Source organism: Typopeltis vanoorti, chromosome 8 (genome assembly GCF_054136105.1).
Source record: "Typopeltis vanoorti isolate ZY-2024b chromosome 8, IOZ_Tvanoo_1.0, whole genome shotgun sequence".
Classification (NCBI taxonomy): Eukaryota; Metazoa; Arthropoda; class Arachnida; order Uropygi; family Thelyphonidae; genus Typopeltis; species Typopeltis vanoorti.
Window position 1 is genome coordinate 11,145,827 of NC_143556.1, and position 21,852 is coordinate 11,167,678.

At 37.9% G+C, this 21,852-nt stretch overlaps 1 protein-coding gene across 1 annotated transcript in view; it reads left to right on the forward strand.

Annotated features, from left to right (window-relative positions):
- Nucleotides 1-21,852, forward strand: part of LOC150103730 (uncharacterized) — a 108,347-nt gene that overhangs the window by 29,981 nt on the left and 56,514 nt on the right. The window contains exons 3-4 of the mRNA XM_090397065.1: nucleotides 17,895-18,164; nucleotides 20,181-20,447. Coding sequence (XP_090253191.1) covers nucleotides 17,895-18,164; nucleotides 20,181-20,447 — 537 coding nt within the window. The remainder of the gene's footprint in view (nucleotides 1-17,894; nucleotides 18,165-20,180; nucleotides 20,448-21,852) is intronic.

Genomic DNA, 21,852 nt, shown 5'->3' on the forward strand with positions numbered 1-21,852 from the left:
AAAGAAATAACATCTGTGTTGCAAAGGTCAGTGACCAATCAGCAAGGAAGTATAAAGAAAATGTTTCCACTGAAATTGAAGATCAAGGTAGTCTGTATCCGGTTCTCAAATCTAGTAATGCTGAATACTTTCTTCGCAAGTTCGTATTGTAGGGTGAAAGTTTCGAAACCGTAGTGCCGTGATTTTTTAAAAGTAATAGGAATACAGATTGAAATTCTAATATGAACAAGAGACAAGGCACTTTGTTTAATTTTGGTATTAAGAAATCTCTTATTGAAGGTGTTTGGGACTGAACAGATAGTGAGTCATCCATCACCAGCCTACAAAAATCTCCAGGATGTACAAAAGGAGGGGAAAACTACCAGCACACAAGAGAAAAAGTCTGCATTCACTCGTAAGTACTTAGAATATAAATGTTTGGTGATCAGAATAGGATATGTCGATGAAAATCAGCAGAAATTAATTTAATGATGGTTTAATTGATGTTTAATTAATTATTAATTAATAATTATCAATTATTCATTAATAAAATAATAAAAATAATCTAAATTACCAATTAATTAATGCATTACAAAATAACCAAGGTGTTCCGTGAAAATCTAAGGATTTGTGAAGTGTTCCGTCGTAGAAAAAGTTTGAGAACTCCTGATCCAGCAGATGCCATGGTGGACGATGACTGATCTCCTTATTGAGAAAAGTCCATCCCACTTCGCCATAGATGCTTGACTAGTTTGAGCTTCGGTGGCTGAGTAGACCGATGCAGAATGGCGAACTTATGCGCCTGGAACCACTTTCGAATAATCGCCTGCTCGTGACATGCTGTGCTGATGCCTTACGTTGTTACGAGATGAATAAAGTGCGAGCATGAAGCGATGCACCCGGGGTTGGAAATAAAATTCTGATACACTGTAGCATTCACGTGTCGATTTAAAAGTAAGAGACAGGCGAGGGACGTTCCGAAAGTAATGCTTGAGCACTCACAATGTTTGGAGTGCAACCAGAGTTTTATTCCTCCATCTCCCTTCGCTGCAGTTTCATATGCGGTGGTGCACGATCGAAGTGGTATAGCGTGACAACGGGACGAGTGTTTTATGAATTTATCGAAGGCTGTTAATCGGTGAATAATCTGAGATCACTAGCACTGAAGTTGAATATGGATTAATCCGAGTCATCCAGTTGTGCCACAGAATTGGGTTACAATACGTTTAGGTAGAATGACTCAACCCAAAAGTCATTCTTGGTATCCCTCGGCAATGTCGCCATGCTCGTGTTACACAAAGTGCTCTCAAAACCTCTTTAGGTTGCGCGACTGGTCTGCTACATTGAAATTATGCTCGCGCTGTTCAGTAGGTCTTTGAGTACTTACCATATCTTACCATTTGAGTACTTACCAGTTCTTGTCAGATCCTAATTACCCGAAGAGTGGTGGATCTGTTTCGATTTTAGTCACCTGATTTTTGTAATAATTTCACTGAATGGACACTTTGGATTTTTTCTCTAGCATTAGGAAACCAAATGTAACCTCGATCAGTGCCGGATTAAGGGGTGGGCTGACCAGAACTAAAGCTGACACTAGGGCCTTAGAGCGTGCGCTCCTTCCAAAAATGATTACCTGGCAATGGAATCATTGATCTACTTTCTTCCACTCCGAGAATATGCAAATATTGAAAGAACATAAAAATTCATTTTCTATTGAAAATCGCAAAAGAAAGAAATTATTAATAATTGAAAAAATACTTACAATTAGAAAGTACTTAAATATATATTGTATATATTATTATTATTATTATTATTATTATTATTATTATTTGACGCCTCCAGGGAGTACTGAGACTCATCGAGGGAGGGCACCTACTCTACAACTCTCCGTCTCCACCACTCAACCTCATCCACGAACCGCCTCATCTACACCAACGCGATCCACTGTCCACCATCACCACTATTATTTTCACAGACAATCACAAACATCCATGCCCACGGCGGGATTCAAGCCCGCAGCGTTTGGCGGGAGAGCGGATACGCTAACCACTTTGCCGACCAGGCCGACAAAAATGTCCTCTAGTCGCTGGCTAGATTCGAAAGCAAGTCTTCCTTCGTGCAGTCAAGCGGCACGGTGTGCAAACGCCACATCCACTGAGCTACACACACACACACACACACACACACCCGGGGCGCGAAATTATCTGGGTCCGGTACTGCCAGTGCCAGAAAACAGTCGTAAGTCAAAAATCAATGTACAATCAATCGATTTCGAGCAGAAATCTAAGGATCCCTCTGCGTACAACCTACAAATTAGAGAAATGTGGATAGCTATAAGCTTCTAATCTTTATGTGTAAAATATTTCACGAAATTGCTTCAGGCAACCTTTTTCAGAAGTGAGTCCGAATTAAGGCTAATCTATCATTCAGTATTCGCTGATCTCATAAGAACCCGGCCTGGTGGCCGAGTGGTTAGCGTATCCGTTCTCCAGCCAAATGGCTGCGGGTTCGAATCCCGCAGCCTTTTGTTTGTGAAAATACTAGTGGTGACGGTGGGAAATAGATGGCGTTGGTGTAGATGAGGTGGTTTGCTGTAGTTGGTGAAATTGAGTGGTGGAGACGGAGAGTTGTAAAGGAGGTGCCCTCCCTTGATGAGTCTTTGCACTCCTTGGAGGTACCACGTAATAACCACGTAAAACCCACAGAGCACAAACATGGGTCTGTACGATTCCTGTTACCGTTTGTAACAAGAATCGTTACAAAATTACTTTATTTCATCGAATCGCGTTCTAAGTTGGTTTGTTTCTTAGATTTCAGTAAGAAAGAGTTTAAAGATTATCAGGGTTTCCTTCGAGGTATTTTCGTCTTCGTGACCAAGGTACGAAACGTCGCTCTACTATTCGAACAGTTATCAATGTTATGGTTCAGTTTTTACTCCTATTACTTGCTCCTCTAGTCTAAATAAATAAATAAAAATTCTCTCTGGAGACCAAAATATCACTCGGCCTACGCTGCAGCTCGAAACAGTTGAAATAAAATCAATAAATCCACATCTAACTCTTGAAAGAACCAAGTACAGAAAACTTCCCACCTGAAAGCAGTCTAGTATTATCCTGGTGGAGTAAACTTCTGCTTCAAAATGATTTTATTTTTCTTTGTTTATATAATATTTTGTGCGCATTTAGAACGTCGTCTTACAAGATGAAAGCAAGCCTATATTTAGTTCACTCAAAAAAAAAAAAGGGGGGGGGAGATAATCCGGTTAAAGCAATATACACTGTCAAATGTCTTTATCTAGAAGCTCGCCATCTATGTACATGGATACGGTCACCTTCCATCCATGTTTTGGAGAAACGCCTGATACTTAATCAGGTTTAGCATGTAGGCTTACTTTCCAAACCATCATGCTATAGTCTGCCTTTCATCCTGTCTAATTCGATTGAAAGTTCCCTCTCATGATTTAATCATGATGAAAGATTTCAATTTTGACTTTCCCACCGATACTGGAGAACCCGAAGACTTCCCAGTTCCTCCTGCTATGCACGAGTGATCTTTCACTCCAATCTGTCCAGTTTTTGCCGGAGACGGTACGCGCTATTCCTCTTTGACAGACTCTGTATCAATTGAATATTCCAAGCTTCGAAATCTTCCATTAACAGTGTCTTAAACGCTCCTCTTCATTATCCTGAGAGGTAATTTTACCAAGTTACAGTTACCTAAAACACAGTCCAATCTTTCCACCAAGAAGGATCTCATTTCGCCTGCTTTCCCTCTTCTTGGTTTCCCAGAAGAGAGAAATCCAATGACTGATAGTCCCTCCGAAAGATTTGCTCTACTTTTCCATAGACGCGGTGATTCTGCATTATGTAGAACCACAGTAAATTAGCCACGATATTCTTTGTAGGAATTTTCATGGGCCTGTTCTGCTGTAATTTCCTTTAAGAAAAGCAGAGATGCTTGCGGTTCGGCTTCAAACTTAGTGAACTAAATTTTGTCCTGTATCATCCCAATTATCTCTGTCCACTGGAACACTTTTTAGCATTCATTGACAGCAATACTGATTCCGCTATCTCTCGTTCCAAAGCATATCTCCTACGTCATATTTAACCCTTTCCGAACAAAAATAAGGAAAGTTTGGAGAAACTCGAGTAACTTGAGAGCTCCACTACAACCACACTGTACCACTGTTATTACAAGCTTTCGTATGTTGGATTAATATTAAAAGTGCAGAAAATTTGGAGTAACAGATGACTTGTAATAGATTCATCATATTGTATTATAATAACAGGATGAATCACTCACACGCAAATACTGCAAATGCCATTGAATACTACAAGCAAAAAATGGAGCAAAGAAAACTAAAACAGCGGTTGTGGTCATTTGGGATTACGGGCCAAAGCGATTAAATGAGGCCAGTATTGTCAGTAAATTGAGTGGGTTCTTTTGGCCTGTTTTGTGGGTCGAAATCGCCTCCGTATGAGATTGGCTAAATCAAAGTAACAAATATAATATATAGGTGGTCTGTTGCAGACCTAAAGATACAGCTTTTTTTTTTTAATGGTAACAGGGAAAACTTATTGGTCTACATAAGGGTAATAGGATTTGATGTACTTTCAGATAATTTTTATCCGAGGATTACGCATCAGAATGGTTTCCATACTGAAGTAGAACTCAATTCATCTGCAATATTGCCGGCTTCAGATTAAAAAGTAGAGTTATGATGGCAAACGATTCTATGAATAGGCTGAGTTCAAGAAACGAATGTAAGTTTGAATAAAAAAATGGATTTGTGTAAGAAGGACTGCTTACACTTGAATGATTTTGATATGAGGAGTCTGAAGAAATTGTTAATAGGTAGGAAACCTTGCAGTCAGGGAAATTTAGACTGAGGGGGACGGTGGTGACAATGTAAGAGCGACCGTCTTATGCAACTCTTATAGTGATGTGCATTATCGTTGAAATGATTCTGGAAAGAACAACAGTTCATCTAGTTCGAACATTATTAAGAATGTGCAAAAATGTCTGCATAAAAGACATGAGAAAGTTGTCCAACTGGATTATGCAGACAACAGAAATGAGTACAAACAAGAAAGCAGGTAACTTATGCATGTACACGAATGCTAGGAGTATCAGGAACAATGGGGTAGTTTGTTTTGGTGAATACATTGAGCTCCGATTATAGACACTAATGAGACCTGGCGAAAGGCAGACATGCTAACTTGTATCGAGTGTAAAGGGTACAGTATTTTTAGGGAGGATAAATAGCAGAGCAGTGGGTATGCTTCTAAAGATAGTGGATGATCGAGTCCAGTTAGGGAAGAAAGCTGACAGCAATACCAATAAATTTTCAGGTGGTAGAGTAGTGAGTTTGAAGCCATCTGGAGTGAAGTGGAATCTAACGAGATCAAATACATAGTGGGGTGTTGTTATAAACCTGGTGGATCGGTTGTTAGTGAAGAAGAAAGACATCACAAAATAAAGACGATGGCCGCGAAAGGAGTAATCATAATGGGATACTTTAATTATCCGAACATTAATTGGATAGCTGTGAAATCGCGTGAGAAGAATGAAAATGAATTTATTGAGCTATTGCTAGACGATTTCCTTAAACCGTATATGGCAAGAGCAACTTGATGTCTTCAGTCAAATGTCTCTTGATTCTGTCATCGTTATAGGGACAGAGGGTTTCAGTCAAGCACACACTTGCTCTGATTCCACTTAGTGACTGTGATCAGACTGCAGTAACTCGAGAAGTCTCTAAGTTTATGAATGTTCCATTCAGAAAAGGTTACATGCAGAACTACAAAGCAGGAACTTATGACCACTCGAGGAGTACGTTGGGTTCTGTGCCATGGTAATAGTTGTTGGATGGGAAGGATATCGATAGTGCATGGGAAGCATTTAAAACAATATTTAATCGATGCAATATTGGAATTTCATTATTATTTGAAGAATGAATAGGATAGGAATGAAATGGATGTGCAATCTTAATAATTTTAAATAAAAAGAGTATTCAAAAGCAATACTGTGTTCACAAAGATATCAGTTGTGAAAATTTATAAGTAGCAGACCAGAAGAGTCGAAACTACATTGTACGAAAAGCTAAGTGTGTGAAAGGAAAGAAACTGGCTGTGCAAGCTAAAGAAAACTCAAAAGAATTCTGTCGTTATTCTGCAAGTAAAAGGAAGAATGTGTATGAAAGAATAACTCGGCTGAATGTAAATGGTATGTTGGTGACAGATGCAGAAGAGATTGTTCAACTGAGTACCCATTTCTCTAAAAGCTGTCAACCTAATATTGAGCTCACTGCTATCACTTCGCTGGATGAAGAGCCTCAGGAGTATGAGAGTATCATTTCAGTCCCAGAGAGATTCCACTAAAGTGAAATGAATGTATGGCAATCCATTGCAAAATAGTGGTGCAAAGACTGATGTATCTAATTATAGACTTATCAGTTTTTCTGGGCTGGTGATTTTGGAAAAATTGGTACAAAAATAGGCAGAATCTCTACTAAGGGAATATCATGTTTAAGCAACTTGCTCGCATTTTCTAACGCTGCTGAGGTAAACGAGAGGAATGGATAAACCAAAATACTCTGAGCTTTGCTAAGACTTTTGAGAGAATGCAGCATGGTAGACTGTTGCATGAATTATAGAATATGGGATTCGATTATAAAGTATTAGCGTGGATAAGAGAATGGCTGAGTGACCGATATCAAAAAGTGGTGTGTGTGATGGGCTACGGCGTATGATAAATGATATTGGGAAGGATTTGACAGGTGATATAGAGCTATTCTGATGATGCCAAGATAGACAAGATAATCAGCAATTCCAGTGATTAGCAGTACTTTCAGAATGATGTGGACAAGCAGGAATTGTGGGCGAAGGAAAATGGCTGTCACTTCAATGTCAATAAACGAGGTCAATCGAATGTCATGGCGGAATTTTTCTAGAACAAAGTCAGGCCAGAAATCTTGGAGTTAGGAAGCTCAAGTTCAAGACCATTTATATAGCAAAGGTTGCAAATAGAAGTCGGTGGATAATTGCAATGTGTTAAAACGAGTCTTTATGTAAATATAAGTCAACTTGCCTCTTTACAAGGACCTGATATAGCCTCACTTGTACTATTGTGTGCAGGTCTGGTCTCTCCTGATTTCTGGCATGAGGCTGATTCATTGGAGAAAGTAAAAAGGAGTGTTTGAAGGTATCGGTATTGTGGAATATAGACTGGAATTTGGACTGCAGATGCCAGCAAACAAAACGTGATGATGGACCCATAAACTTCTGAAAGGATCATACAGGCATGTGTGTGTGTGTGTGTGTGTGTGTGTGTGTGTGTGTGTGTGTGTGTGTGTGTGTGTGTGTGTGTGTGTGTGTGTGTGTGTGTGTGTGTGTGTGTTATATCCCCTATGGAAGAAAGAGTGACAATGAATGTACTCAGCAAGGGATTAGAGTCACATTTTTCTGGATGGTGCCAATTGGAATGGATTACCTTTTTGGAGGTGATTAGTGTAAGTATAATGTGAGTGAACTCAAGACGACAGTTGGCTTTCCCCATTTCCCTGGAGGTTTTTTCTTTTGTATCATTTATTTTCCGTTTATAAATGAATGGCTTATTTCATTTGGCAACTTTGCTCAAGGATATGCAGTATCAAATGTATTCCTTACTATATTAAGCGTATTCTGTAAAGTGTCATATTAGTCGCAAAGAGTATGTGGACGTGGTTACTTCACTTCAAGCAAAAAAAAGACCTTCCCTCCTCGCTGTGAAATCGTTAAACGTCCGAAGAAGCTGGGAGATGGGGAGGATAGATGAAGTAGGCAGTGATGTATAAGTAACTTGATGGAACACGAAAGTGTGCCAACACAGGATAAATTCTCACTTGGATAGGAGTAATCATTTATGCCACGCCATTTGTCCATGTTTTTAATTTAAAAATGGAAAAGTATGGAAATTTTTCGTTAAAATAGCACAGATGCTAATCGGCAGAAAATTTATTCTTTATTATATACATAACTTAACGTCGTTAGAGGGCGCTCGAATTCGTTTTAAATGTTTTCATCGAAAAATGGAAAGGCCGTTGCACGTCCGACAGACGAAAATTAGATTTTTGCGTCACTGTGTTGCAAGGTGGAGTGGTTGGGAAGGGGGGGGGGAGTAGATGAGATAGCCGACGAGAACCTACCGAAGAAAGCCACCAAGGCGTGGTAACAGCGGCCGCTTCGTTAGCGTTAGGTCATGAGAATGGGAAGACCATTGTACGCATAATTAAGATTTTTATCACGTCGCAGAACCCCGTGAAGAGACGTGACCGTAAATGTTTAGCCTCCTTAACGACCTTTTCCCCCCATCGGATTATCTCCATGACGATAATTCACGGCTATGCACTCGAACATGCAACGGACGAAGATTTGGACGATGACGCAATGGACGTGATGGGATTTGTGCTCGCCTGTCGTCTGCGTGTTCGCGTGCGTGCTCACATTTTTGTGCGGGTACGTGTTCGAGAGCTGCAAATCCGGATATTCGACGCGGAAGTGCCCCCGACTGCTCCAGCTATCGTTTAGCCGTTATGTTTGCTTAAAACAAGGAGTTGGAGAGGGTCATCTCGAGTCACCTTGCGTACGTGAGGTGATGTCGCTCTAGTCGGCATTCTTTTCCTTTTTTTTTTTTTTCTATTTTTCTCCTGTGTTTCGGATTAATGGATAATCCCGTAATTAGGTACATCCGTGCAGACATTTGCGACTCGAGTATGCGATGATTGTCACTCGAAGTAATCAACTGACCATGTGAACAAATCAGATGGACTCCACTATAATCATATTCACAAGCAAACGCCCGCTTTTGCTAGGATAATTAAGTTTTATTGAAACTTTTCCATGGCGATCATTCTAAAGCGAATTCGAAAAGTTACAGAAAAATCTACGGTAACTTTATTACGTAAAATAATACTTAGTCAAAATAAACTCTAACACTTTTTATGAATGTTAGTCAAGTGAGTTTTAATTTATCGTCCTACATGTTTCACCGATTTTTGCTATCGGCATCTTCAGGGATACAATTGGTAAGCGATATGAAGGTAACAGACTCGGTTTTAACTGACTTCTAATTCATACAAAATTAGTACTGTGCGTCAGACAATACGCCTGTCGCGGGAACATGATTTATTTGTTACGAGACATAATGTAATTGGCGTGAAAGTTCATTTCTTTGGTGTTTAGTGATCGAATTAAAGTTTTCCAAATTTCCGGTAGGATTAGACTTTGATTCTTATTTAGGTTTCCTGTTGAACGGGCGACCATAGCAGCCTCCTTGAAGGTTCTGGAATGGTAGTTCTCTTCTGTATAGGGCATATGACTCTTATCCCACTCAGTAAGATGGTTGGTAGAAGCAAAGTGGGAAGAAAGGCCTGAAATATTCTCTTTTCGGATATACCACAAAGATAACGTGATGAGACCCAGTACATCAACACCGTAACCATTCCATTTGTTAATTCCAAACAATTGGCTATCCTTCTAAAACCACACAATATTAGAGTAACATTCAAGCCAGTCAACACTATTCGGAAATTTTTAAGATCACCGAAAGACCATCATCCTTTCCACAAGTACTCTGGAGTATACAATATACCTTGTTCCTGCGGTGTTAGTTACATTGGTCAGACCTCTAGAAGCTTCGAAACGAGACAGAAGGAGCACATAAGCTATGTTTGAAACAACAGACAAGATATTTTAGGCCTTTCTTCCCACTTTGCTTCTACTAACCATCTTATTGAGTGGGATAAGAGTCATATGCCCTATATAGAAGAAAACTACCATTCCAGAACCTTCAAGGAAGCTGCTATAGTCGCCCGTTCAACAGGCGACTATAGCAGCCTGTTGAACGGGCGACTACAACCTAAATAACAATCAAGGTAATCCTTCTGGAGATTTGGAAAACTTTAATTAGATCACTAAACACCAAAGAAATGAACTTTCACGCCAATTACATCATGTCTCTCAACCAATAAATCATGTATCCGCGACACGCGTATTGTCTCACGCACAGTACTAATTTTTTATGAATTAGAAGTCAGTTAAAACCTAGTCTGTTACTTTCATATCGCTTACCAATTGTATCCCTGAAGATGCCGATAGCAAAAATCGATGAAACTGGTAGGACAATAAATTAAAACTCACTTGACTAACATTCATAAAAAGTGTTATAGTTTATTATACAATTAGTCAAGAAAAGAAAATCACAATACTTAGTCAAGTTCCCGTAATTTTTTTCACTTTCCTAGTGATACTATATAGATTCCCAATCTTTTTTGTGCGTGGTTGACAGCGTCGTAGCAAGGAATTGGCTCCATTAACAAATTCGTAGTTAAGCGCCTTATGTAGATTACCAATTAGGGGCGGCTCGTACATTGGCACTGCAGAACTGCAGCGCCCCCAATTTTTCTCGATATATAAATATATTTATTAATTTATTTATATTTGCTTGTAATAATTTTATCATCAACAATCCTAACAATTCTCTTATTTTGTATAAAAAATAATAAAAATCCATCTTGTAGCACTTAGGAGGGCGCTAGCAGCACTGTTTACCACAGTATCATATTGCTAGGCGCGCAAGCATACGCACGTCATAGTGAGATGCGAACTATTAGCGTAATGCGGCACTGTCCTTCGCGCAGTTCCACTGTTGTTTATATGCAGTTTTCGCCAGCAGTAGAATGTTCGTAGTGCTTATCGTGTTTACTCTCTCTATTTAAATATTTGGACATTACAATTAAAGGATTTAATTGTTATGTCCAAAAATTGTAAATCCATTCCTTTAATTACAATTAAAGGAATGGATTTTATTTTTAAGCAATTTTGAATTACACCAAACTGTATAATTTTATCGATAATAAACAATATGTTTTCATATTTAATTTTTTTTTAAATTTTTACCATAATTTTGGTTTAGGTCTAGTCGCTGACTAGAGGAACTTTTTCTAAGCCTTTCTTCGACCGGCTCCCGAGTTAGTCGATCTCCGGTACGGGCAAACGGCCGGAAACTCGGGTTTTTTATCCAGTAAACTCAAGAAAATCGACCGTAGTACCCACATTATTTCAGACAGTGACATATCTTATTAGGGTTAGTTACCAAGAGATGGCAGCACTGTTTGCCAGCCTCTTCATTGGTGGCTGCTATAATTAGTGATAGACATGGGCCAGCTATCTCTGATTGGCTACCGGTGGAGATTGAACTGCCCACTCATTCTCCAAAAGCTAGGTAGAGTTAAAAGGCCTCGCCTACTCCCTATGAGGGAATAAAATGCGTTAGTTGATTTATCTTATACAATAATTTTGATATTTTATCCAAACACGTATACACTGTACTTACAGTGTGTATGTATATTTCGAAAGTTGCAGCACCCCCACGATTTCAAGCCCCGAGCCCTCACTGGTACCAATTCGATAATCGCTAGAATCTCTTGCCACTGACGTCGTTGGAAAGTGCCCCAGTGCCCAGGCATTCCTACAATTCTTGTGGGAGACACAAAATAAGCCATTCCAATCCCTTCTGTTACTTCATTTCCAAAGCTTAATGTTTTTTTAAATCACTGCAGCTCGATGATTGTCGTGTGTGGCAGAAATACTTTTTTTTTTTAATTGCGAGGGTTTAGGCTTGCAAGAAGTAATCAAAATAATACATCGATCATGAGAATCTTGAAGATTATATAACACTTCCAATATTACAACATTCGGTAGATTTTAATATTTGAGGAGACCTGATGTACTGTCCAAAATATCAATGAATTCTTGACGATTGCCACAAAGAATAATCGTGATGGGTGCCTGCTTTTCAATTTGCGAAGAGCTGTGTATTATTATATAAGTCAAGTGGATATTAGATCCAACATCGCCGAACTGAAATCTTTTGGCTCTTTATTTTAGTAATTGCTGAATATTATTATTATAACGGTTTCTCCAGAAGACTCATCGCGGGTGACCCTACATTGACACACTAAATTTAGTAAAAGACCGAAACATTTACAACCAACTCTGGCAACGCATTCCACACATTCACCACCCTCCAAACAAAAAATCTAGTTCTAACATCCTTGTCATCCACACTCTTAATGACCCCTCGTTCTCTCCCTTCCTGTAATGTTCAGAAAAAAGGCATCAGTATCAATCCTATAAAACCCCTTTTAAAACTTGTATGCTTCTGTTGTATCTCGTCTCTTACGTCTATCAGCTATGTTTGGAACCTACAGACCTTCAGTCTATCCTCGTATCAAACATCCCACACATCTGCAACAATGTTTATAACTCGCCTCTGGATCCTCCCCACCATTTCTTCCTCACTAAGGAATCCAAATGACCAGATCTGTGCACAATAGTCCAGACGTGGTCTTATTAATGCCTTATAAAGTAGTACAAAAACTTCCATATTCCTTTTTGTAAGCGTGTTGTTAACAACAGTATTTTAATGTGATGTTTTGACAACCGTTGCAATATGCCTTGTAAACTATTTAAGGTCTCTGTCCACAATAATCCAAGTCCCGAACTTCGTCATCTTCAGTTCCATTAATATAGTATAGAGTGTGTGTGATCTCATCCTGCTGAAGTGCATCACCTTACACTTAGCCACATTAAACTGATAGCCATTTATTTTAGCCCATACCGGCAGCCTATTTAAGCCATCCTGCAAGATATCTACATCATCTGAATTGACTATCGCTCTTCCTAATTTTGCATCATCAGCAAACAAGTGGATATTTCCTATCAAATGATTTCCAGTTTTAATTAATATACAGATTAAACAACAGAGAACTGAGTACTGAGCCCTGAGGTACGCCACTAGTCACCAGCCTTCTACTGGACTCAGCTCATCCTCTAATCCATCCTCCTCTAATACTAAACTTCGGGTCCATACCCATTTGCTCCAATTTATGCAACAGAGTTCCATGTGGAATCCTGTCAAATGCCTTTTCAAAATCCAGCAGTATCACCGAGTAAGCATTTCCTTTATCCAACTCTATTATAGAAAGTACCGTAAGTTACTAAGGCAAGATATACCCAGAAAACCATGTTTCTGTGCACCCAGTCCTGAATTCAAATTTTTATAATTGCTTGAAAACCTTACCCACCACTCTTGATATACTGATTGGCCTATAGTTTGCTGTTTCCCTTATGCAGTGGAATTATTTCCCCCTCTTTCCACCCTATTGGAACTTGACCAGAACTGAGGCTGAAATTAAACAGCCAGGTCAGAGGAGGTGCTAATTCTCTTGCACATTCTCATAACACATGGCCCGATATGCCAACAGCAGTAGTATTAAGCTTCGGTAATATAATAAGCACCTCCATTTCTTCGATCTCTAGACTTTCATCAGTAAGTGATATATCACAACCAAGACGGAACTCTTTTGCAAAATGATCAGTAACTCAACTACTTGATTTGGTTCAGTTACTTTCCCTACCATCAGCACTTAAAGTCATCCTTCCAAAGTTATTCCTCTTTTTTACATGCAACATAGCGAAAGAACTCCTTAGGATTTCTTTTGGCCTCATCAGCCACTCCATCTCATTAGCTTTTGCCTTTCTTACCACACAGGTAAGAAAGGCCAAACCTGTACCTTGTACTGCTCACAGGTATGCTGATCATCTTTTTCTTTATACTTCCCCCATAACCCTTTCTTTATCCGCAACCCCTGCTTAATATCACTCTATCCATATTAGTCCTAATTCATTTATCATCCTGGCTCTGGGAATACAGTCTGACACTGCTCTCCTTAAACACTCTTTGACAATCTCCCATGAGCCATCAACATCTCTCCCCTACAAATTCCCATGCCATAGCACTGCTGAAAGCTGACTTCTCAGCTTTTCATAATCACCAGCATTGTAATTCCTCATATACCCCTTTTTAGCAGAATATTCAGCACATCTTACAATCTCCCAGGTCAAGAACACATAATCGCTTTTCCCAAGTGGAGACATTGTAACTAAATTGGTTATTGATATGTTTCCCAATGCTATGACCAGAACAACACTCTCGAACCTCTCGTCCCTTTCATTACATGCTGTCTCAGGTAGTTCTCTTAACTGTATAAACTCCATTTCCTTCCTTCCTTGCGACCATTCCTTCTCCAAATCTGTCCCCATAATTAAAATCCCCAGAATAATCTTGACCTTCACTCATCATGCTAATTTGCCAATGCATACCATCTACATTCCCCCTTGTACACCGTAGATTATAACAGCAATGTTAATCTCTATCTCACACCAAACAGCCTCAAATGAACTGCCCTCTACATACCTCTCACCTAGAGGCAATTCTACCCTTTTTGTCTTCAACACTTTATCATTAGCAACTCCCCCCATTCTGTCCTGCCTGAAAATACTGTATTCCTTATATCCCATACTTCTTCTTCCTTTCCAGGCTTATAGGCCAAGTGGCCTGTTCCGGACTCAATTCCATCTTTTTAAGGGTCTTCCTCTGCATCGAGTACCTTTGGTCGAGTGGTAATTTAGAATTTGTTTAGGTATTCTGCTTCAATTCATTCTTCGTACGTGTTCTTTCCATTTTTCTCTATAGCAAATAACAGTTTCATTTAGGGAGGTTGTAATTCCAAGTTTTTTTCTGATTTCGCTGCTTTTCATTTTGTCCATTATTGTGACTCCTTCAGTTCTCCGCAGAAATTTCATTTCGGATGATTCAATTCTTCTTTCATCTACTTTTTTTATTGTCCATATCTCGCTGCCATAAAGTAAGGTTGGTTTAGGTACTGTATTGTAGATTCTTATTCGTGTGTGTTTTTGTACATAATTGGGTTTAAAAATGTTATTTATAATGCCTGTTACTTTTAAAAAGTTTGATATCTTTGGTTTTATATCAACTTCATTTTCATATGACATTGTGCAACCTAAATATTTGAATGTATTTACTTGCTCTATTATTTTGTTGTTTATTACTATTTTGCTTCTTATTGGATTAGCACCTTTGAAGGCCAAGACTTTTGTTTTGTCGGTTGATATTTCCATACCATATGTTTTTATCAGATTATTTAGACTGCGTAGTGATTTTTGTAGTTCATCTTCATTATTTCAAAGGATTATTTGGTTATCAGCAAAAAGAAGAGTAGCTAATCTGGTGTCTTGAATCCTCCTTCATTAGTTATCTTCCATTATTTTATGATTTTATCTATGTATATATTAAATAAAATTGGTGAGAGAGGGCAACCCTGACGTACTCCTCGATTTATTGGTTTCCAGCTTGATGTTGAATTATTGTACTTCCCAGATATTTTATTATGTTGATATATATCATATAAGGTTCTGAGTTGGTTTGATATTTCATATTCTTCTAGGATTTCCTATAGTTTTTCTCTGATAATTTTATCAAGTGCTTTGGAAGAAATGGATTCAGAAAAGCAGGTCTTGCATAGACTCTGCATTTACGTTAAATTATTAATTGAAAAACACAGAGAAATGAACATAGAAACACACATAGCTTTTATAGATTACTCCGTGTTTTTCAATTAATAATTTTAACGTAAATACAGAGTCTATGCAAGACCTGCCTTTTCTGAATCCATTTTGTTCTTCTATTAATTTTGGGTCTACTATACGTTTAAGTTTATATGCTAAGATTTTGCATATACTTTATAACAGGTACAAAGTAAGCTGATTCCACGATAATTGTAATCAGATTTGTGTCATTTTTTGTAGATGGGAATAACTATTGCTTTGGTCCAATCTTGTGGTCCAAAATGCTGCCTGCTGTATTCCTTATATCCCATACTTTCTATCCCTATAACAATATCGTTCTTAGTTAACCAAGTCTAATTCCTATAATGTTTGGCTATGTTGTAATGCCAAAAATTCTTCACAGTTATTCCGTATGCTTTGGGCATATGTAATAATAAAACAATTCAAATAAAAAGTCTTTCTTTCAGCTTAGCACTGTTTAGCCTATTTTGTTACGTAGATAGCAAGGTCTTTTCTCGCTGGAACTCTGGTTTTTCAACCCATATACATACAGACCGGCTAAAGAACGCACGTAGTTTACAGAAAAAAATTGGTGGGTGGAATGTAGATAGCGTCGTGTGTAGATGGAAAATTAAGTAGTGGAGTGATGGATTGTAAGAAGTGGTGTGCCATTCCGAGATCAGTTCTTGGACTCCATGGAGGTGTCGCGTAATAATAATAGCATATTGAAATTTCGTTGAATCTGCGTTTATTTTCCTTTACGTTTGCAGTCTGGGACGCCATCTTAAGGCAAACTAACTGCGACTGCTAGAAAAAAAAATTGGTTTTCCGAAGCTTGGCATTGCAGGACCAATTTTGCATTGAATGACTAAAGAACATTTATAATAACTTTGCAATTAAATACTATCGGTTTTTCACAAATAATAAAAAATCCCTCTCAAATAAGATTGTTTATTATAATTTTTATTCATATCAATTATTTTAATTTCATTTTATTTATTAGTACCACAATAAACGTATTTCTTTACAGATTGGAAATGTGCCACTGTTAGAAAAACTTACTAGATTTCCACAAAATCAGATAACGGCGACCTCTGCTGGCATTTAAATCCCGAAAGAATTAAAAAAAATTCATTAATATTTTTTTTCTACTGCATTATTTTAAAAACTATTAAAACATCGGTTACAAAATAAAGGCCCGAATAAAACTCGACTTCATTACGATATCAGGAAGAATATTTCATATTTTCCCGTGGTTTCCAACTAACCCTGATCGACCGTTACTAAAAACAAGTTGTGGAGAGAATCTTATTTCAGACCTTTTGGTTTACAGAGTACAAACACACGTTCGAGCAAACAAACAGGAACAACCAGTCAAGAATAAAAACCCAGGCACCAATTGCGACACAGAAAACAAACGAAGAGGCTATTGAAGTGTCTCTTTTATAAGAAAGGCTAATGGACAGGGCCTTTGTTTCACACCTGAATAGATGGGTCCTGATTCAGCAGGAAGCTATTAAAGGTAAAACACGGAAGAAAGAGAAGATTACTATCTTGACACTGATGGAGTAAATTTTAAAGAAAGTGTGTGTTTTTTCAAGAGGCATTATACAGCGTCGGGACCTTAAGAGTTCAGTTCTCTTACGGAATCGTACAAAGTTCAAAGATTAACGCGTCAACAAAGGGCATTATGGTTGATTAATATCACATAAGGCACTTCAGTAGCGGGATTTAAAAGGAACATTACGCTGCAATAAAACAATATACGAATGTCACCGAAGTATGTGGTAATATGAATTATTCCCCCCACCCCTACAAATAACGGACGGATTATAATTCTTTGCAAAGGCATTTGCTGTGATCTTAAGTGGACAGCACTACAGGATAACTCCAATATGGCGTTTCATACATATTCTAATATATACGCAGTCATTTTCTATTGGATTTTTACGCCTAAAAAATTTGGGCCACAATTAGGAGCCCATATTTAAACGCATCATCAGTTTTCCAGTAATGCAAGTGTTTAAGGTACAAAGCGTAGACTCGTTGTTCCGATATAAGTGAGCAGAATTTTGTCCTAGCTCGACAAACCCCACTTCTTTCAATGAAATTTCTATGCAAATTGTCATCAGTAATTACTTTTATGAGACATTTTCATCAGTATAAAGTGCAGAATCTAGGGGAGCGTTTAGAGCTCTACAAAATAGCCTATGAGTTAGCTACTACATTAACAAATAGACCAAGTTTCGCCCTGAACGAATAGTTCAAGTGTTGAACAAATAAACTACAAGCAGTTTATGCGTAGATCGTTGTAGAATCATATACTAAATACTTAGATAAACATTCTTCAACTTAATTAACGTTCTTTCGTAATTTATTTAGGGAATGAAAACTTAGTTGTATTCAAATGCCATGCAAATCTAACAAGCTTGTTTCTTCTTGCAGCTAGAATTACTTTTGTGAAGACAACAGACTTGAGCTATGCTGGAACCACTTACTACACAATCCGAAACGTATCGCTTCACGAATGCCATCGGTGGTGCAGAGAAGAAGTGAACTGTGTCGCTGCTTCTTTCACTTACTCCATTAAACCTCAGGGATCCGTACCGGAGACCACTTGCCTCCTCCAGAACGAAACCCAATCGGTTAGGCCTAATGCTAAGCCTAAACAAGGACTGGACACTTACTACTTTACCAAAGTGCATATCCGCTCCGGTAGGTGACAGCCATAAGTGATTATTCAAAATATAACCAATATATAAAAACCTTGTGGTAATTACTTTAATTAGCAACCTGTATTATGGGCACAATTTACTTTTCGTTACGTGGCATTTACAAAAAATGAATACATTTGTTTACCTTGCAAGCTCTTATAGGTTACTGTTGACCTTTTGTTATCTTTGGGTTGTTTGACATGCACAACATCTCACTCCTTTTTTTTGAGGTCTCGGCGAGAGATTCTTATCAACACCAGTTATGAACAAATATGAATGAAATATCCCAGCTTTTATGCAGGAGTCGTGACACTACCTGTCACATTACATGATCATTCTAATTAGTGTAAACTGGTTTCACAGACATGGCGTTTTATGTACAGCTGAAGTAACAAGTCTTACAGGTAAGCAATTATGCCATAGCAAGTACTAGTAAGCAACTTTCTTGCATATTCGGTATTATTATCTTTGCACAGACGGAGCAGTACATTTATTAGCAGTAATATACTACAAAACAACACAGTACAAAACCATCGCGAACGTATATCGTGCAGTGGAAGGAGTTAACGCTTGGGGATGACAGATCCCATGTTTGATATATGCTGGCCTCTCAAAAACATTTCTAAAAATGCCCTTTAATAACTTCTAATTGGTCACATGATTAGCTATTTTTCCTGTAAAACAGTAAACAAGTACAGGTAACCCTCGTATAACGTGGATGTGAGGTTCCATAGAAATGCCGCGTTATATAAATCACGCTATGCGAGACTCGGTTCACATAGAAAAAGTAGGGTTAGGTCCCGAAATCGTTTTTTTTTTTTAATTATATAAACAACAATGCCATATGTCCAATAAAAAATACATTTTTATTTAATTTAGATAATTTATGTAAGTTAAGAAAACATATAAACTATGAAACAAATACATAGTACAAACTTGTACAAATACACAGTACAATTTGTATATAAACTTCATTGCCCATAATACATAAATGTTTTATGAAAAATAAAATAAAGTGCATATTTTAATCGTCATCACTCTCTTCAAAACTAACATTTCGTAGATGTTCTTTATTTACGAGTGGCCGGACGTCGTCATCACTTGAAATCTGTTGGACATCATTTGTATAATTCTCATTGCATACTTCGGCTGGTTTAGTTTTCAAGAAGTCAGTAATAAGACTTTGCTTCCCGCTATGCTGCAATTTTTTATTAAGTTCATAATATGAAGCTAAACAAATATCCAATTGTCTCGTGAATTTTCCGGAGAGCTCCATTGAGGGATCATTATCTGTAAAATAACTTCCTAACTTTCTTGCTAAGTCCAATCCTTCTGCTAATTTCTTTAACGATTCATCACACAATCGGAACTTTACTCGCCATTGGGTTCGACGTCGTGTACCAGTTCCTCCTCATTTAAATCTCTTTCCCCATCCATTAATTCACTCATTTTGTTTCCAACCATATCGCAAAAGCCCTCTAAGTGGCCATTGCTATAAAAATAATTTTTTTTACATAAAAACGCTTTACAAATTGTATGTAACTCATCAGAACATAAAGTGCTCAGTTTGAGATGAACACACTTAGGATTTTTAATGCACTTTCTTGGCAGAAACGAAGACAACTTTCAACAATAAACACTTTATACAGTAAACAATTGAGGTACATGCGTGCTAAAGGGAATTTCCCCTAATATAAATTCGCTACTTATAATTACATGTGGGATACGAGCAGACACAAATTTAACGAAGATAAAATTGATTTTTAATTTCCAACGTGATAAATATATGAAAAGATAAAGGATTACTACAATTTGTAGACCGCGTTATATCCAAATATACAAGGGTTACCTGTATTTAGTTCTGCTATGATTACAGCGTTTACTATATCTTTAAATTTCCCAAGAGTTACGAGATAAACGCAGCAAAAGGAATCCAAAGTATTTTGTTCTTCCCTAAACAGATTTAAAAAAAAACTAATCTGAATGTACTGAAACATTTTTAATCGATTCTTTCCAGACAACGTCTGTGACCGATATTTCTCCTTTGAGAGGGTTCCCAACAAGTTACTTCGTGGCCTGGACAACGCCATCATCTTCACTTCTAACAGGGAGGCTTGTCTGGCTTCGTGTCTCAATGAAATCCGCTTTGTGTGTCGTTCGTCGGAGTTCAACTACCTCACTCTAGAGTGCCATCTTAGCGAATTTGATCGGAGATCTCCAGGTGCTAACATTCATCTGGTAGACGCTCAAGGAGTTGATTATTTCGAAAATTCCTGTGTGAGGCGTAAGTTATTTTTTTTATTTAAACATTAATATTTAAATTAATATTTTAAGAAGCTTCCTCAAAAACCATTATTTTATTATTATTATTTTTTTTTTTCATTAGTGAATTTTCTTTAGTCTTTTCTCCCGACACCTCTCCTCAGAAATCTTTGTTAAAACCTGTTTTTCGTATAAGCATTTCAGCTATTTCTACGACATGATCCGTGTCCAAACGGCCACCCACTAAACTCCGTATGCGTTCAGCTCCTTATATTGGCATACAGTTTGCGTTTTAAACTGGGATTACGTAAACTTTGACACCGCTTTTAAACTGAAGAAATCTTAGCTGTTAAGGTTCAAGAAAAATGGTGACATTCGAAGAATTCTTTGCGCTTGAGAGTCCAATAAAATTTTAATGTCCATAAATCTCGAACAGTTTTCTATTCAGGGGAAGAAATATGGTCAAAAATATCCACATTGCAGGATCACTTATTGTAATTCGGGTATTTTAAGTTCGTCTAAAAAAATTAATTTAAGATAACATTAAATCCACATGGGAGTTCAGTTTACTGACGTAAATCTTTTAATAGTCTTATTTCTAGTTTGGTTATTGAATCTAATTATAGAGAATGCAAATTACGTTTTTTATATTTTTCACGAAATAGTTTATCTGCTCAAGATCTGATGTTCAGATAGTAATTATATCCTCTGTCCAAAAAGAAACTGAAATCGAAAATAGAAGAAACAAATAACTCCATCTTTTGTATCTTTTTGTGGTCGAAAGCGACAACCTTCATTAGTGTTGTGTCAACTGTTTATGACATTAGTTTCATTAGAAGCCGAGTTATAGTGCCAAGAGTGACAGTGTGTTTTGACGAACGGTCGGAAAATGAGTTTCAAAACAGAGAGCTGCGATTGACTTTTGTGATAAACTTGATAAAAGTTTTACCGAACTCATCAAATGCTTCAAAAAGCATACGGTGATGAATGCTTATCCCGTTCTCAAGTTTACGAGTTTTAAGCGATTTCAAAGTGGTCATGAGACGCTTGAGGACGATGAAAAGCCGGGCCGTCCTAAAACTGGACTGAGCGAAGTTAACATCCAAAAAGTGCGTGATTTCATCAAAGAAAACCCGGAATCGTCCGTGAGATTGATTGAAGATGAATTCGGGATTTCAAAATCAACTGTGCACAACATTTTGACCGAGAGTTTGGGCCTTCGTAAATTGAATTCGCGATTTGTTCCTCACAAGTTGACCGACGACCAAAAAATGTATCGAATTGAACACTGCAAGGACCTCGTTAAAACCGCTGGTAAGGACTCAAATTTCCTTGAAACGATCGTTACTGGTGACGAAACGTGGTGTTTTGAGTATGAGCCCGAAACAGAGTGCTGAGTGGAGACCACCAGAAGAGGGGCATCCGAA